The sequence below is a fragment of the Pseudopipra pipra genome, chromosome 5, assembly GCF_036250125.1.
Source record: "Pseudopipra pipra isolate bDixPip1 chromosome 5, bDixPip1.hap1, whole genome shotgun sequence".
Taxonomy (NCBI): domain Eukaryota; kingdom Metazoa; phylum Chordata; class Aves; order Passeriformes; family Pipridae; genus Pseudopipra; species Pseudopipra pipra.
In genome coordinates, this window is record NC_087553.1 from 74237491 (window position 1) to 74255321 (window position 17831).

The 17831-nt window shown below is 32.6% G+C and overlaps 1 protein-coding gene across 1 annotated transcript in view; it reads left to right on the forward strand.

The window, feature by feature from the left end:
• The window catches only part of LOC135415252 (collagen alpha-1(VII) chain-like), a 136794-nt gene that overhangs the window by 92021 nt on the left and 26942 nt on the right, over positions 1–17831 (forward strand). Inside the window, exons 64-67 of the mRNA XM_064656912.1 lie at positions 2637–2693; positions 2808–2879; positions 11784–11855; positions 14229–14264. Of these exons, the coding sequence (XP_064512982.1) occupies positions 2637–2693; positions 2808–2879; positions 11784–11855; positions 14229–14264 (237 nt within the window). The remainder of the gene's footprint in view (positions 1–2636; positions 2694–2807; positions 2880–11783; positions 11856–14228; positions 14265–17831) is intronic.

The window sequence follows — 17831 nt, forward strand, 5'->3', positions numbered from 1 at the left end:
GAGGTTTTTCCTTCTGTCCCACTGGAGTTTCCCTTGGAAAACTCTTTCACTCCAACAAAAACCTGGATCCACTCCCTCCATATTCTAGTTGGAATGAGGAGAAGACAACCTACAGATCCCAAACTCATTTTTTGGGATCTCCACCACTCCAAACGCCCTTTGTTGATCCCATCCCTGCACTGGACAAGATTCCAGGTGATGGGATGCAAATCCCTTCCTTAGGAGAGGACTTTAAATCCTGCTTTCCAGCCATGGTGTTGTGCCTGGATTAAGATCCCACTGCCAATGGAATCTTTGGGATCTGAGGTCCAGGATTTCCTGTGTGTCCCTCTTGTCCTTGCTCAGGCATTTGGGAGAGGTTTTTCCTTCTGTCCCATTGGAGTTTCCTTTGGAGCAGCTTCTCTTTTCCCTCCAAGAAAAGTTTGGACCAACTCGAGAAACCACAAGTCCGAGGTTCTGATAGCAACCTCTTATCCCGAAAAATGTTTGGGATCCTCTGGGATGGCCCCAGCCTGGTTGTCAGGGGTGGAAATGGAGCTGAGCACGGAGCCAGCTTTCGATTTGGGCCTGTCAGAGGTGGGAGAGATCCATGGATTTGGGGCTGTCAGACATGGGAAGGATCCATGGATTTGGGGCTGTCAGACATGGGAAGGATCCATGGATTTGGGGCTGTCAGAGATGGGATGGATCCAAGGATTTGGGGCTGTCAGAGGTGGGACAGATCCATGGATTTGGGGCTGTCAGAGGTGGGACAGATCCATGGATTTGGCGCTCGGGGTGAGGGGTTTCCATCTCTTCCCGGGGTTGGGAGCTGGGAAGGGGCAGGATGGGGAAGGGATCTGCCCTTGGAATTGGGATTTCTGGCCATGGAGTGGCACCGAGGGCACCCTCAGAGGTGGCTTTTGGAGGGACAGACCCCCCAAAATTCCATCCAGGGAATCCCACCTGGAAAGGGTTTGGGAAGGATTCCCTTCCCGCCCTGCAGGGCTGCAAACACAAATCCCTGCTCGGGGCGGTTCTCTCGCTGCTGGACTCTCATCCACCCACATTCCCAAAAATCCGATCTTTTTTTTTGGCATTTTATCCAACTCATCCCAGCAGGACCCCGGCCCTGCTTTAATATCCCAGGGTTTAATATCCATGGGTTTAACATCCCCTCCCGCTTCCCAGCTCTCTGTTAAACATGGGATGGGGCTCTATGAATTTTTGGGAGCAAAAGGGAGGATAAAAATCCCTCAGTTTACGCCACAAACCCCGGGATTCACATTCCCTGTTGGATCAAGGCAGGATAAGAAGCAAAACCGAGAAAGGAACAAACCCAATTATCCCAATTATCCCCCCTCCTCCTCCTCCTCCCGTTTTTATCTCGGATTCCACCTCATCTTTTGTTAAGGAAAAACGCATCGCACATTCCTTCGGCCCTTTACAAAGAGGCAAATTAAGGGTTGATTGGTCTCCGGGAGAGGAAAATTAAGGATTGATTGGTCTCCAAGAGAGAGAGCGAATTCCTTTTTTTTTTTTTTTTTTTTTCCAAAAGCAGCTTCCTCGGAGAGAAAAAAAAAATAAATAAAAAAATCGGGGGCTTTAATCATTTCACATCTCATGACTCAAAAGGCAGAGTCGTCATTTGAGGATGGGTTGGGCTTTTTTTTCTCTAAAAACCTCATTTTCTAAACGAGCCGTTCCAGCCGGGAAGGAACAAAAAAAAACCCCGGCTTTTTTTTTTTTTCCCGGCAGCGAATTTTTCCGGCTGTTATTTTTCGTTATGACCCGCTCGGGGCTTCTGGAAAATTGGGTGATTGGGCAAAATTTGGGGTCATCCCCCGAAATCAGGGAGGGAAAATTTTCTCCCGGCTTTAATTTGCAGGAGGGATTTTTTTGTGTAAACCCCCCCCCCCCCCCTCCGGGGGAAATAGTTCCCCCAAAATGATTTTTCATGTTGGTTTTGGAGGATCCCGTCAAAATTTATGGGCCAGGCAAAATTCGAGCCCTGGAGAGGGGTGTCCTGGGCAGGGATGGGATCAATAAAGGGGGTTTAAAAGGGTGGAGATTCCCAGGAAGGATTATGGGATCTGTGGGTTGTCTTCTCCTCATTTCAGACACAACATGGATCCAGGTTTTTCTGGGAGTGAAAGAAGTTGTTCCAAGGGAAACTCCAATGGGACAGAAGGAAAAACATCTCCCAGATGCCTGAGCAAAGACAAGAGGGACACACAGGGAGTCCTGGACCTCAGATCCCGAAGATTCCGTTGGCAGTGGGATCTTAATCCAGGCACAAGGATAGCAAACAACACCATGGATGGAAAGCAGGATTTAAAGTCCTCTCCTAAGGAAGGGATTTGCATCCCATCACCTGGAATTTTGTCCAGTGCAGGGATGGGATACACAAAGTGGGTTTGAAGCAGTGGAGACCCCCAAGAAGGAATTTGGGATCTGTGGGTTGTCTTCTCCTCATTCCATCCAGAGGGGGTGATTAACCCCAACAATTAACATTTTGGGGCGCTCGTGCCTTGGATGAGTTTGGGAAACGCTTTTGTTCATGTGGGAATTCCCACTTATTCCCTCCCTTTCGCCCTCGTCATTCCAAGGACATTCCCACCCCTGTGTCCATCCCTCTCCGTGTCTCCTTTTTCCAGGGGGACACCACGACTATTTTTGGACCTCAGGGCTACAAAGGCAGCAAAGGAGATCCCGTAAGTTTGTCCCTGGTGGATTTTGGAAGTTGTTCCTTCCCTGCCGTTGGTGGATCCAACGGGATCCTCCCGGGATCGATGCGCCCATCCCAGAATTCCCGTCTTGCCTTCCAGGGTGAACAGGGACTGCCGGGATTTGACGGAGACAAAGGAGAGAAGGGAGAGGATGGACCTGTGGGAGACAAGGTAGGAACATCCTGGGGCTGTGGGGACACTCCCTGGATCCCTGGAAGTGTCCCTGGATCCCTCGGAGCAACCTGGGATAGTGGGAGATGTCCCTGCCCGTGGCAGAGGGTGGGGCTGGATGATCCTTAAGGTCCTTCCCACCCCAAACCGTCCTGTGATCCCATAATTTGCCCACTGGAAAACCCAGTGTGAGGACAAACTCCCCCAGTTCCAGCCTGGAAAGGGAGAGGAGGGAGCCAGGCTGGGATTTGGGAATGTGATCCACACCCCCTTTCCCAAATCTGAGCCCAAATGGTGCCACAAATGGTGTCTTTGGGGCCCATTCCTGCAGGGCAGAATCTCTCTGGGATAGGAGGGAGCCAGGCTGGGATTTGGGAATGTGATCCACACCCCCTTTCCCAAATCTGATCCCACAAACAGTCTCTTTGGGGCCCATTTCCTAAGGACAGGGTCCCTCTGGGATAAGGGACCATCCAAGTCCTGCTTCCCCCTCTCCCTCCAGGAGCTGCTCCTTCAATCCCTGCAGCCTTTGGGAATTCCTGCTTGGCTTGTCTGCGAGGACAAATTCCCCCAATTCCATCCTGGAAAGGGAGAGGATGATGCCAGGCTGGGATTTGGGAATGTGATCCACACCCCCTTTCCCAAGTCTGATCCCAAATGTTGTCTTTGGGGCCCATTCCTGCAGGGCAGGATCCCTCTGGGATAAGGGATCATCCAAGTCCTGCCTCCCCCTCTCCCTCCAGGAGCTGCTCCTTCAATCCCTGCAGCCTTTCGGAATTCCTGCTTGGCTCCTCTGCGAGGACAAATTCCCCCAATTCCATCCTGGAAAGGCAGAGGAGGGAGCCAGACTGGGATTTGGGAATGTGATCCACACCCCCTTTCCCAAGTCTGATCCCAAATGTTGTCTTTGGGGCCCATTTCCTAAGGACAGGATCCCTCTGGGATAAGGGATCATCCAAGTCCTGCCTCCCCTTCTCCCTGCTGGAGCTGCTCCTTCAATCCCTGCAGCCTTTGGGAATTCCTGCTTGGCTCCTCTGTGAGGACAAATTCCCCCAATTCCATCCTGGAAAGGCAGAGGAGGGAGCCAGGCTGGGATTTAGGAATGTGATCCACACCCCCTTTCCAAAGTCTGATCCCATAAACAGTCTCTTTGGGACCCGTTTCCTAAGGACAGGATCCCTCTGGGATAAGGGATCATCCAAGTCCTGCCTCCCCTTCTCCCTCCAGGAGCTGCTCCTTCAATCCCTGCAGCCTTTGGGAATTCCTGCTTGGCTCCTCTGCGAGGACAAATTCCCCCAATTCCATCCTGGAAAGGGAGAGGAGGGAGCCAGGCTGGGATTTGGGAATGTGATCCACACCCCCTTTCCCAAATCTGGTCCCTCAAATGGTGCTTTGGGCCCATTTCCTAAGGACAGGATCCCTCTGGGATAAGGGATCATCCAAGTCCTGCCTCCCCCTCTCCCTGCTGGAGCTGCTCCTTCAATCCCTGCAGATAAAAGCCTATCTATGACATCTGTTGTTTAAATTAAAAAAAATACAGAATAAAAAATAATACATAATAAAAAATAATGCATAAAATAACACATAAAAAGCTCCTAAAGCAGGAAGACTCTTGGCCAAATATCTGACTTTTAGCTGTGGAGGAAACCCTTGGAGATGCTCCCATGGGGTGGGTTTTAAGTCAGATAAAAACCCATTTATGATTTCTGTCAGTTAAATAAAAATAATACATAATGAAATATAATATATATTAAAAAATAACACATAAAATACCACATAAAAAGCTCCTAAAGCAGGAAGACTCTTGGCCAAATATCTGAGTGAATTTGGATTAGGAAGGAAACCCTTGGAGATGCTCCCATGGGCGGTTTTAAGTCAGATAAAAGTCCATCTATGACATCTGTTATTTAAATAAAAAATAATATAAAATAAAAATAATATATATTAAAAAATAATATATAAAATACCACATAAAAAGCTCCTGAAGCAGGAAGGCTCTTGGCCAAATATCTGACTTTTAGCTGTGGAGGAAACCCTTGGAGATGCTCCCATGGGGGTTTTAAATCAGATAAAAACCCATCTGTGACATCTGTTATTAAAATAAAAATTAATTCATAATAAAAAATATTATATAATAAAAAATGACACATAAAATAACACATAAAAAGCTTTTAAATTAAAAAGACTCTTGATCAAATATCTGACTTTTAGCTGTGAAGGAAACCCTTGGAGATGCTCCCATGAGGGGCTTTTAAGTCAGATAAAAGTCCATCTATGACATCTGTTATTTAAATAAAAAATAATACAAAATAAAAATTAATATATATTAAAAAATAATATATAAAATAACACATAAAAAGCTCCTGAAGCAGGATATTTGGCACTCTTGGCCAAATATCTGACTTTTAGCTGTGGAGGAAACCCTTGGAGATGCTCCCATGGGGGGTTTTAAGTCAGATAAAAGCCCATCTATAACATCTGTTATTTAAATACAAAATAATACAAAATAAAAATTAATATATATTAAAAAATAATACATAAAATAACACATAAAAAGCTCCTAAAGCAGGAAGACTCTTGGCCAAATATCTGACTTTTAGCTGTGAAAGAAACCCTTGGAGATGCTCCCATGGGGTGGGTTTTAAGTCAGATAAAAACCCATTTATGATTTCTGTCAGTTAAATAAAAATAATACATAATGAAAAATAATATATATTAAAAAATAACACATAAAATACCACATAAAAAGCTCCTAAGCAGGAAGACATTTGGCCAAATATCTGACTTTTAGCTGTGGAGAAAACCCTTGGAGATGCTCCCATGGGGTGGGTTTTAAGTCAGATAAAAGCCCATGTGTGACCTCTGTCAGTTAAATAAAAAATAATACAAAATAAAAAAGAACATATATTAAAAAATAATATATAAAATAACACATAAAAAGCTCCTGAAGCAGGAAGACTCTTGGCCAGATATCTGACTTTTAGGTGTGAAGGAAACCCTTGGAGATGCTCCCATGGGGGGTTTAAATCAGATAAAAGCCCATCTATGACATCTGTTATTTAAATAAAAATTAATTCATAATAAAAAATAATATATAATAAAAAATGACACATAAAATAACACGTAAAAAGCTTTTAAATTGAGAAGACTCTTGGCCAAATATCTGACTTTTAGCTGTGGAGGAAACCCTTGGAGATGCTCCCATGGGGTGGATTTTAAGTCAGATAAAAACCCATTTATGATTTCTGTCAGTTAAATAAAAATAATACAGAATAAAAAATAACATATATTAAAAAATAATACATAAAATAACACATAAAAAGCTCCTGAAGCAGGAAGACATTTGGCCAAATATCTGACTTTTAGCTGTGGAGGAAACCCTTGGAGATGCTCCCATGGTGGTTTTAAGTCAGATAAAAACCCACCAGTGATATCTCTTATTTAAATAAAAAGTAATACAGAATAAAAAATAATATATATTAAAAAATAATATATAAAATAACACATAAAAAGCTCCTAAAGCAGGAAGACTTTGGCCAAATATCTGACTTTTAGCTGTGGAGGAAACTCTGGGAGATGCTCCCATGGGGTGGATTTTAAGTCAGATAAACCCATTTATTATTTCTGTCAGTTAAATAAAAATAATATGTAATAAAAAAAATTATATATTAAAAAATAATACATAAAATGACACATAAAAAGCTCCTAAAGCAGGAAGGCTCTTGGCCAAATATCTGACTTTTAGCTGTGGAGGAAACCCTTGGAGATGCTCCCATGGGCATTTTAAGTCAGATAAAAGCCCATCTATGACATCTGTTATTTAAATAAAAATTAATTCATAATAAAAAATAATATATAATAAAAAATAATACATAAAATAACACGTAAAAAGCTCCTAAAGCAGGAAGACTCTTGATCAAATATCTGACTTTTAACTGTGGAGGAAACCCTTGGAGATGCTCCCATGGGGGTTTTAAATCTGATAAAAACCCATCTGTGACCTCTGTTATTTAAATAAAAATTAATTCATAATAAAAAATATTATATAATAAAAAATGACACATAAAACAACACATAAAAAGCTTTTAAATTGAGAAGACTCTTGGCCAAATATTTCACTTTTAGCTGTGGAGGAAACCCTTGGAGATGCTCCCATGGGGGGTTTTAAGTCAGATAAAAACCCACCTGTGATATCTCTTATTTAAATAAAAAATAATACAGAATAAAAAATAATACAGAATAAAAAATAACCCATAAAATAACACACAAAAAGCTCCTGAAGCAGGAAGTCTCTTGATCAAATATCTGACTTTTAGCTATGAAGGAAACCCTTGGAGATGCTCCCATGGGGGGTTTAAATCAGATAAAAGCCCATCTATGACATCTGTTATTTAAATACAAAATAATACAAAATAAAAATTAATATATATTAAAAAATAATGTATAAAATAGCACACAAACAGCTCCTAAAGCAAGAAAACCTCTTGGCCAAATATCTGAGTTTGGATTGGGAAGGAAACCCTTGGAGATGCTCCCATGGGGGGTTTTAAGTCAGATAAAAACCCATAAATGACATCTGTCAGTTAAATAAAGAATAATAAAAAATAAAAAATAATATATAATAAAAAATAATACATAAAATAACACATAAAAAGCTCCTAAAGCAGGAAGACTCTTGATCAAATATCTGACTTTGGATTGGGAAGGAAACCCTTGGAGATGCTCCCATGGGGGGGGTTTTAAGTCAGATAAAAACCCATTTATGATTTCTGTCAGTTAAATAAAAATAATACATAATGAAATATAATATATATTAAAAAATAACACATAAAATACCACATAAAAAGCTCCTAAAGCAGGAAGACTCTTGACCAAATATCTGAGTGAATTTGGATTAGGAAGGAAACCCTTGGAGATGCTCCCATGGGGGGTTTAAATCAGATAAAAGCCCATCTATGATATCTGTTATTTAAATAAATATTAATTCATAATAAAAAATAATATATATTAAAAAATAATACATAAAATAACACATAAAAAGCTTTTAAATTGAGAAGACTCTTGGCCAAATATCTGACTTTTAGCTGTGGAGGAAACCCTTGGAGATGCTCCCATGGGGTGGATTTTAAGTCAGATAAAAACCCACCAGTGATATCTCTTATTTAAATAAAAAACAATATATAATAAAAATAATATATATTAAAAAATAATATATAAAATACCACATAAAAAGCTCCTGAAGCAGGAAGACATTTGGCCAAATATCTGACTTTTAGCTGTGGAGGAAACCCTTGGAGATGCTCCCATGGGGTGGTTTTAAGTCAGATAAAAACCCACCTGTGATATCTCTTATTTAAATAAAAAATAATACAGAATAAAAAATAATATATATTAAAAAATAATACATAAAATAACACATAAAAAGCTCCTAAAGCAGGAAGACTCTTGGCCAAATATCTGACTTTTAGCTGTGGAGGAAACCCTTGGAGATGCTCCCATGGGGGGTTTAAATCAGATAAAAGCCCATCTATGATATCTGTTATTTAAATAAAAAATAATACAGAATAAAAAATAATATATAATAAAAAATGACACATAAAATACCACATAAAAAGCTTTTAAATTAAGAAGACTCTTGGCCAAATATCTGACTTTTAGCTGTGGAGGAAACCCTTGGAGATGCTCCCATGGGGGTTTTAAATCAGATAAAAACCCATCTGTGATATCTGTTATTTAAATAAAAATTAATTCATAATAAAAAATAATATATATTAAAAAATGACACATAAAATAACACATAAAAAGCTTTTAAATTGAGAAGACTCTTGGCCAAATATCTGACTTTTAGCTGTGGAGGAAACCCTTGGAGATGCTCCCATGGGGTGGGTTTTAAGTCAGATAAACCCATTTATTATTTCTGTCAGTTAAATAAAAATAATATGTAATAAAAAATAATACACAATAAAAAATGACACATAAAATAACACATAAAAAGCTCCTGAAGCAGGAAGTCTCTTGATCAAATATCTGACTTTTAACTGTGAAGGAAACCCTTGGAGATGCTCCCATGGGGGGTTTTAAATCAGATAAAAGCCCATCTATGACATCTGTAATTTAAATTAAAAATAATTCAAAATAAAAATTATAACATATTGAAAAACAATATATAAAATAAGATATTAAATGCTCCTAAAGCAGGAAGACTCTTGGCCAAATATCTGAGTGACTTTGGATCAGGAAGGAAACCCTTGGAGATGCTCCCATGGGGGGTTTTAAATCAGATAAAGGCCCATCTGTGACCTCTGTTATTTAAATAAAAAATAATACAGAATAAAAAATAATATATAATAAAAAATGACACATAAAATACCACATAAAAAGCTTTTAAATTAAGAAGACTCTTGGCCAAATATCTGACTTTTAGCTGTGGAGGAAACCCTTGGAGATGCTCCTATGGGGTGGTTTAAGTCAGATAAACCCATTTATTATTTCTGTCAGTTAAATAAAAATAATATGTAATAAAAAATAATACAAAATAAAAAATGACACATAAAATAACACATAAAAAGCTCCTAAACCAGGAAGACTCTTGGCCAAATATCTGACTTTTAGCTGTGGAGGAAACCCTTGGAGATGCTCCCATGGGGGGTTTTAAGTCAGATAAAAAACCATTTATGATTTCTGTCAGTTAAATAAAAATAATACATAATGAAATATAATATATATTAAAAAATAACACATAAAATACCACATAAAAAGCTCCTAAAGCAGGAAGACTCTTGACCAAATATCTGAGTGAATTTGGATTAGGAAGGAAACCCTTGGAGATGCTCCCATGGGGGGTTTTAAGTTAGAGAAAAACCCATCTATGACATCTGTTGTTTAAATAAAAAATAATACAAAATAAAAATTAATATATATTAAAAAATAACACATAAAATAACACATAAAAAGCTTTTAAATTGAGAAGACTCTTGGCCAAATATCTGACTTTTAGCTGTGAAGGAAACCCTTGGAGATGCTCCCATGGGGGGTTTTAAATCAGATAAAAGCCCATCTATGATATCTGTTATTTAAATAAAAAATAATTCAAAATAAAAATTAATACATATTGAAAAATAATGTATAAAATAAGATATTAAATGCTCCTAAAGCAGGAAGACTCTTGGCCAAATATCTGAGTGACTTTGGTTTAGGAAGGAAACCCTTGGAGATGCTCCCATGGGGGTTTTAAATCAGATAAAGGCCCATCTGTGACATCTGTTATTTAAATAAAAAATAATACAGAATAAAAAATAATATATAATAAAAAATGACACATAAAATAACACATAAAAAGCTTTTAAATTGAGAAGACTCTTGGCCAAATATCTGACTTTTAGCTGTGGAGGAAACCCTTAGAGATGCTCACAGGGGGTGTTTTAAATCAGATAAAAGCCCATCTGTGACATCTGTTATTTAAATAAAAATAATACATAATAAAAACTAATATATATTAAAAAATAATATTTAAAATAAGACATTAAATGCTCCTAAAGCAGGAAGACTCTTGGCCAGATATCTGACTTTTAGGTGTGAAGGAAACCCTTGGAGATGCTCCCATGGGGGTTTTAAATCAGATAAAAACCCACCTGTGATATCTGTTATTTAAATACAAAATAATACAAAATAAAAATTAATATATATTAAAAAATAATGTATAAAATAGCACACAAACAGCTCCTAAAGCAAGAAAACCTCTTGGCCAAATATCTGAGTTTGGATTGGGAAGGAAACCCTTGGAGATGCTCCCATGGGGGGTTTTAAGTCAGATAAAAACCCATAAATGACATCTGTCAGTTAAATAAAGAATAATAAAAAATAAAAAATAATATATAATAAAAAATAATACATAAAATAACACATAAAAAGCTCCTAAAGCAGGAAGACTCTTGATCAAATATCTGACTTTGGATTGGGAAGGAAACCCTTGGAGATGCTCCCATGAGGGCATTTTAAGTCAGATAAAATCTCATCTATGACTTCTGTTATTTAAATAAAAATGAATACATAATAAAAACTAATATATATTAAAAAATAATACATAAAATAACACATAAAAAGCTCCTAAAGCAGGAAGACTCTTGGCCAAATATCTGACTTTTAGCTGTGGAGGAAACCCTTGGAGATGCTCCCATGGGGTGGGTTTTAAGTCAGATAAAAACCCATTTATGATTTCTGTCAGTTAAATAAAAATAATACATAATGAAATATAATATATATTAAAAAATAACACATAAAATACCACATAAAAAGCTCCTAAAGCAGGAAGACTCTTGGCCAAATATCTGAGTGAATTTGGATTAGGAAGGAAACCCTTGGAGATGCTCCCATGGGGGGTTTTAAGTCAGATAAAAGTCCATCTATGACATCTGTTATTTAAATAAAAAATAATACAAAATAAAAATAATATATATTAAAAAATAATATATAAAATACCACATAAAAAGCTCCTGAAGCAGGAAGACTCTTGGCCAAATATCTGACTTTTAGCTGTGGAGGAAACCCTTGGAGATGCTCCCATGGGGGGTTTAAATCAGATAAAAGCCCATCTGTGACATCTGTTATTTAAATAAAAAATAATTCGAAATAAAAATTAATACATATTGAAAAACAATATATAAAATAAGATATTAAATGCTCCTAAAGCAGGAAGACTCTTGGCCAAATATCTGACTTTTAGCTGTGAAGGAAACCCTTGGAGATGCTCCCATGGGCATTTTAAGTCAGATAAAAGCCCATCTATGACATCTGTTATTTAAATAAAAATTCATTCATAATAAAAAATAATCTATAATAAAAAATGGCACATCAAATACCACCTAAAAATGCCAAGGGGATTTAAGAGGTGGTTTCCAATTTCAGGGGGTCAAAGGAGAAGCTGGAGCCAAGGGGGCGATGGGGATTTTCGGAGCCAGAGGCCCCGTGGGACAGAAGGTGAGAGAACGGGAATCTCCAGGGATGGGCTGGAAGAACTGGGGGGAAAAGCACAGAAAATGGGAAAATCACCCGAAATTGGGGTGGGAAATCACTCAGGAACTGGGGTGTAAAGTCACACAAAGCTGGGGTGTAAATCAGAAAAAATTGGTGTGTAAATCACACAAAAATGGTGTGTAAATCACAAAAAATTGGGGTGTAAATCACACAAAAGTGGGGTGTAAATCACAAAAAATGGTGTGTAAATCACAAAAAATTGGTGTGTAAATCAGACAAAACTGGTGTGTAAAATCACACAAAATTGGTGTGTAAATCACAAAAAATTGGTGTGTAAAATCAGACAAAACTGGTGTGTAAAATCACACAAAATTCATGAGTAAATCACACAAAATTGGTGTGTAAATCACAAAAAAATAGTGTGTAAAATCACAAAAAATTGGTGTGTAAATCACACAAAAGTGGGGTGTAAATCACAAAAAATGGTGTGTAAATCACAAAAAATTGGTGTGTAAATCACAAAAAAATGGTGTGTAAATCACAAAAAAATGGTGTGTAAATTGCACAGAATTGGTGTGTAAATCACCCAAAATTGGTGTGTAAATCAAACATAATTGGTGTGTAAATCACAAAAAATTGATGTGTAAAACCACAAAGAATTGATGTGCAAAATCACAAAAAATTAAAGAGTAAAATCACACAAAATTGGTGTGTAAATCACAAAAAATTGGTGTGTAAAATCAGACAAAACCAGTGTGTAAATCACCCAAAATTTGTGTGTTAAATCACCCAAAACTGATTGTAAATCACTCAAGAACTGATATTTAAAATCACACAAAATTGATGTGTAAAATCACACAAAGCTGGTGTGTAAATCACAAAAAAATGGTGTGTAAATCACAAAAAAATGGTGTGTAAATTGCACAAAATTGAAGTGTAAAATCACACAAAATTGATGAGTAAATCACACAAAATTGAAGTGTAAAATCACACAAAATTGGGGTGTAAATCACAAAAAATTGGTGTGTAAAATAACAGAGAACTGATGTGTGAAATCACCTAAAACTGCAAAATCACCCAAAATTCCTGTGTAAAATCAGATGGAACCGTGTGGGAATCACTCAGGAACTGAAGGGTAAATTTACCTCAGCTCCAAATATTCCCTGATTTTTGATTGTCTCATCTCCAAATATTCCCTGATTTTTCTCCAAATATTCCCTAATTTTTGATTATCTTATCTCCAAATATTCCCTAATTTTCAATCCCCTCATCTCCAAATATTCCCTGATTCTTGATTGTTTCATCTCCAAATATTCCCTGATTTTAGATCCCCTTATCTCCAAACATTCCATAATTTTAGATTCCCTCATCTCCAAATATTCCCTGATTTTAGATCACCTCATTTCAAAATATTCCCTGATTTTTCTCCAAATATTCCCTGATTTTAGATCCACTCATCTCCAAATATTCCCTGATTTTAAATCCCCTCTTCTCAAAATATTCCCTGATTTTAGATTGTTCCATCTCCAAATATTCCCTAATTTTAGATCCCCTCCTCTCCAAATATTCCATGATTTTGGATTTCATCATCTCCAAATATTCCCTGATTTCCAATCACCTCCTCTCCAAATATTCCCTTATTTTAGATCCCCTCATCCCAAAATATTCCCTGATTTTAGATCACTTCATCTCCAAATATTCCATAATTTTAGATCCCCTCATCCCAAAATATTCCCTGATTTTAGATCACCTCCTCTCCAAATATTCCCTGATTTTAGATTGTTCCATCTCCAAATATTCCCTGATTTTAGATCCCCTCATCCCAAAATATTCCCTGATTTTAAATCACTTCATCTCCAAATATCCCCTGATTTTAGATCCCCTCCTCTCCAAATATTCCCTGATTTTAAATCACTTCATCTCCAAATATTCCCTGATTTTTTATTTAATTATCTCCAAATATTCCCTGATTTTAGATCCCCTCATGTCCAAATATTCCCTGATTTTAGATCCCCTCTTCCCAAAATATTCCCTGATTTCAGATCTTCTCCTCTCCAAATATTCCCTGATTTGAGATCATCCCATCTCCAAATATTCCCTGATTTTAGATCCCCACATCCCAAAATATTCCATGATTTTAGATTTCATCATATCCAAATATTCCCTGATTTTATATTATTTCATCCCAAAATATTCCCTGATTTTTGATGTAATTATCTCCAAATATTCCCTGATTTTTGATTTAATTATCTCCAAATATTCCCTGATTTTTGATTTAATTATCTCCAAATATTCCCTGATTTTTGATTTAATTATCTCCAAATATTCCCTGATTTTTGATTTAATTATCTCCAAATATTCCCGTTTTCCTTGCAGGGAGAGCCGGGGGAGCCGAGTCAGCCGGGCCCTGCCGTGAGTTTATCCCAGGAATAATTTATACATCCTTAAAAATTGGAATATGGGTCATTTATCCCAGGAAAAATTTCTATATCCTTAAGAAATTAGACTGAGGGTTGTTTATCCCTATATTTTATATATCTTTTTTTATATATATAAATATATATTTTATATATATATATATATTTATATATATAAAATATATATTTATATATATGTAAATTAATAATATAGATTAATTAATAATATATCTAATTAATATAAATATATATAATATAATTAATATAATTAATATAATATATGTAATTAATATAATTAATATTTATATATAAAAGTAATAAAATAATTTTATATATTTTATATATCCCTAAAAAACTGGACTATGGGTTGTTTATTCCATGAAAAAATTATATATCCTTAAGAAACTGAACTGTGGGATTTTTATCCCGTGAAAAATTTTATATATCCTTAAAAAATTGGATTATGGGTTGTTTATTCCAGGAAAATTTGATATATCCTTAAGAAATTGGACTATGAGATTTTTCTCCCAGGAAAAATTTATATATCCTTAAATATTGGAATTTTTAATTATTATTGTTCTTTTTAATTATGATTTTTATTTTTAATTATAATTTTTACTTTCTAATTATTATTTTCATTCTAATTTTTTATTTTTAATCATTATTTTTACTTTTAAATTATTATTATTAATTATTATTTTTACTTTCTAATTATTATTTTTATTTTTAATTATTATTTTTATTTTTTAATTATTTTTATTCTTAATTTTTTTATTTTTAATTATTATTTTTTCCTTTTAATTATCATTTTCATTTTTTAATTATTCTTTTTAAATATTATTTTTATTTTGTCATTATTATTTTTGTTTTTAATCATTATTTTTATTTTCAATTACTTTTTACTTTTTCATTATTATAAATCATTTTTTTTACTTTTTAATTATTATTTTCATTCTTAATTCTTATTTTCACTTTTTAATTATCATTTTCATTTTTTAATCATTATTTTTAAATATTTTTATTTTGTCATTATTATTTTTATTTTTAATTATTATTTTATATTTTTATTATTATTATTAAATTCCTTTATTTATTTCTTTAACTTTTCTTCCCCTTGGCAAAGGACTCCACATCTGCCCTCTGCCTTCTCTCTCTTTCTAATTATTATTTTTATTTTTTAATTATTATTTTCATTTTTAATTATTATTTTTACTTTTAATTATTATTTTTATTTTTTGATTATTATTTTTATTTTTAATTATTATTTTTTCTCTTTATTATTTTTATTTTTCATTATTTTTTTATTTTTTAATTATTTTTAACTTTTTCATTATTATTTTTATTTTTAAATTATTATTTTTACTTTTTAATCATTGTTATTATTTTCAATTATTATTTTTATTTCCAAATATTATTTTTATTTTTAATTATTATTATTTTTAATTATTATTTTTACTTTTTAAATTGTTATTTTCATTTTTAGCTTTTATTTTTTCTTTTTAATTATTATTATTATTTTTTTAGTTATCATTTTTATTTTTAATAAAAGAGGAAAAATGTTCAGCATTTTGAAAAGGGGAAGGAGCTGAAAATAAAAATAATAATTAAAAATTAAAAATATTTAAAAATAAAAATAATCATTAAAAATAAAAATAATCAAGAATAAAAATAATAATTAAAAATAAAAATAATTATTAAAATAAAAATAATCATTAAAAATAAAAATAATCATTAAAAATAAAAATAATCATTAAAAATAAAAATAATGATTAAAATAAAAATAATTATTAAAAATAAAAATAATCATTAAAAATAAAAATAATTAAAAATAAAAATAATAATTAAGAATAAAAATAATAATTAAAAATTAAAAATAATAATTAAAAATAAAAATAATAATTAAAAGTAATAATAATAAAAATAAAATTAATAATCGAAAATAAAAATAATAAATAGTAATAATGAAAATGTAAAAATAATACTTAAAAATAAAAATAATAATAAAAATAATTATAAAAATTAAAAATTAATAATTAAAAATAAAAATAATAATTACAAATATAAATCATAATTAAAAATATAATATTTAGAAATAAAAATAATAATTAATAATAAGGAAAAAGAAAAAATTAGAATTAAAAATAATAATAATTATTAAAAATAAAAGTAATAATTAAAAAATAAAGATAGCAATGAAAAAGTAAAAATAATGCTTAAAAAATGAAAATAATAATGAAAAATAAAAATAATAATTAAAAAGTAAAAAATATAATTAAAAATAATAACAATAATTTAAAATAATTAAAAATAATGAAAAATAAAAATAATAATTAAAAAGTAAAAAATATAATTAAAAATAATAACAATAATTTAAAATAATTAAAAATAATGAAAAATAAAAATAATAATTAAAAATAAAAATAATAATTAAAAGTAAAAATAATTAAAATTAATAATAATTGCAAATAAAAAATTAAAATAATAATTAAAATGAAAATAATGATTAATAATAATAATGAAAAAATAAAAATAAGGATTTAAAATAAAAATTAAAAAGTAAAAAGTAAAAATAAAAATTAAAAATAATAATTATTATTAAAAATAAATGTAATAATTAAAAAGTGAAGATAATAATTAAAAATAAAAACAATAATTAAAAATAAAATAATTATTAAAAATAAAAATAATAATCAAAAATAAAAATAATTATTAAAATAAAAATAATAATTAAAAATAAAAATAATAATTAAAAATAAAAATTGTAATTAAAATAAAAATAATAATTAAAAATAAAAATAATAATTAAAAATGAAAGTAATAATTTAAAAAGTAAAAATAATAATTTAAATTTATAATCATTGAAATTAATAATCATTAAAAATAAAAATAATAACTAAAAATAAAAATAATAGTTAAAAATCAAAATAATAAATAATAATAATAATGAAAAAGTGAAAATAAGAATTAAAAAGAAAAATGAAAAAGTAAAAAGTAAAAATAATAATTAAAAATAATTATTATTATTAAAAATAAAAGTAATAATTAAAAAGTAAAGATAAGAATTAAAAATAAAAACAATAATTACAAATAAAAATAATAATAAAAATAATAATTAAAAAGTAAAAATTATAATTAAAAATAATAACAATACTTTAAAAATAAAAATAATAATTAAAAAATAAAAATAGCAATTAAAAATAAAATAATGATTAAAAAAAAGAGAGAGAAGGAAGAGGAAAAATGTGGAGCCCTTTGCAAAGGGGCAGGAGCTGAATGGAAATGGAAATTCCTCCTCTCCCATTTCCATCCTGGCTCCTGCCAGGGAAAAAAAACCTGGGAAAAAAAGCAGTTCCACGGGAATTTCAAGGAAAACTCATCCCAGAAAACCTTAAACCCCTCCAATTAATGTCAGGATCTTTCAGGCTCAGCCTCCAGAGGAGCCTTTTATTTTTATTTTTTAGCCCTTCCCTTCGGGAAAACCCCTTGGCCAGATGGGCCCTGCCCGGAGAGCTCGGAAAATTCCGGCCTCTCCTGAGATTCCAAGGAAACCCCGAGGCTTTGT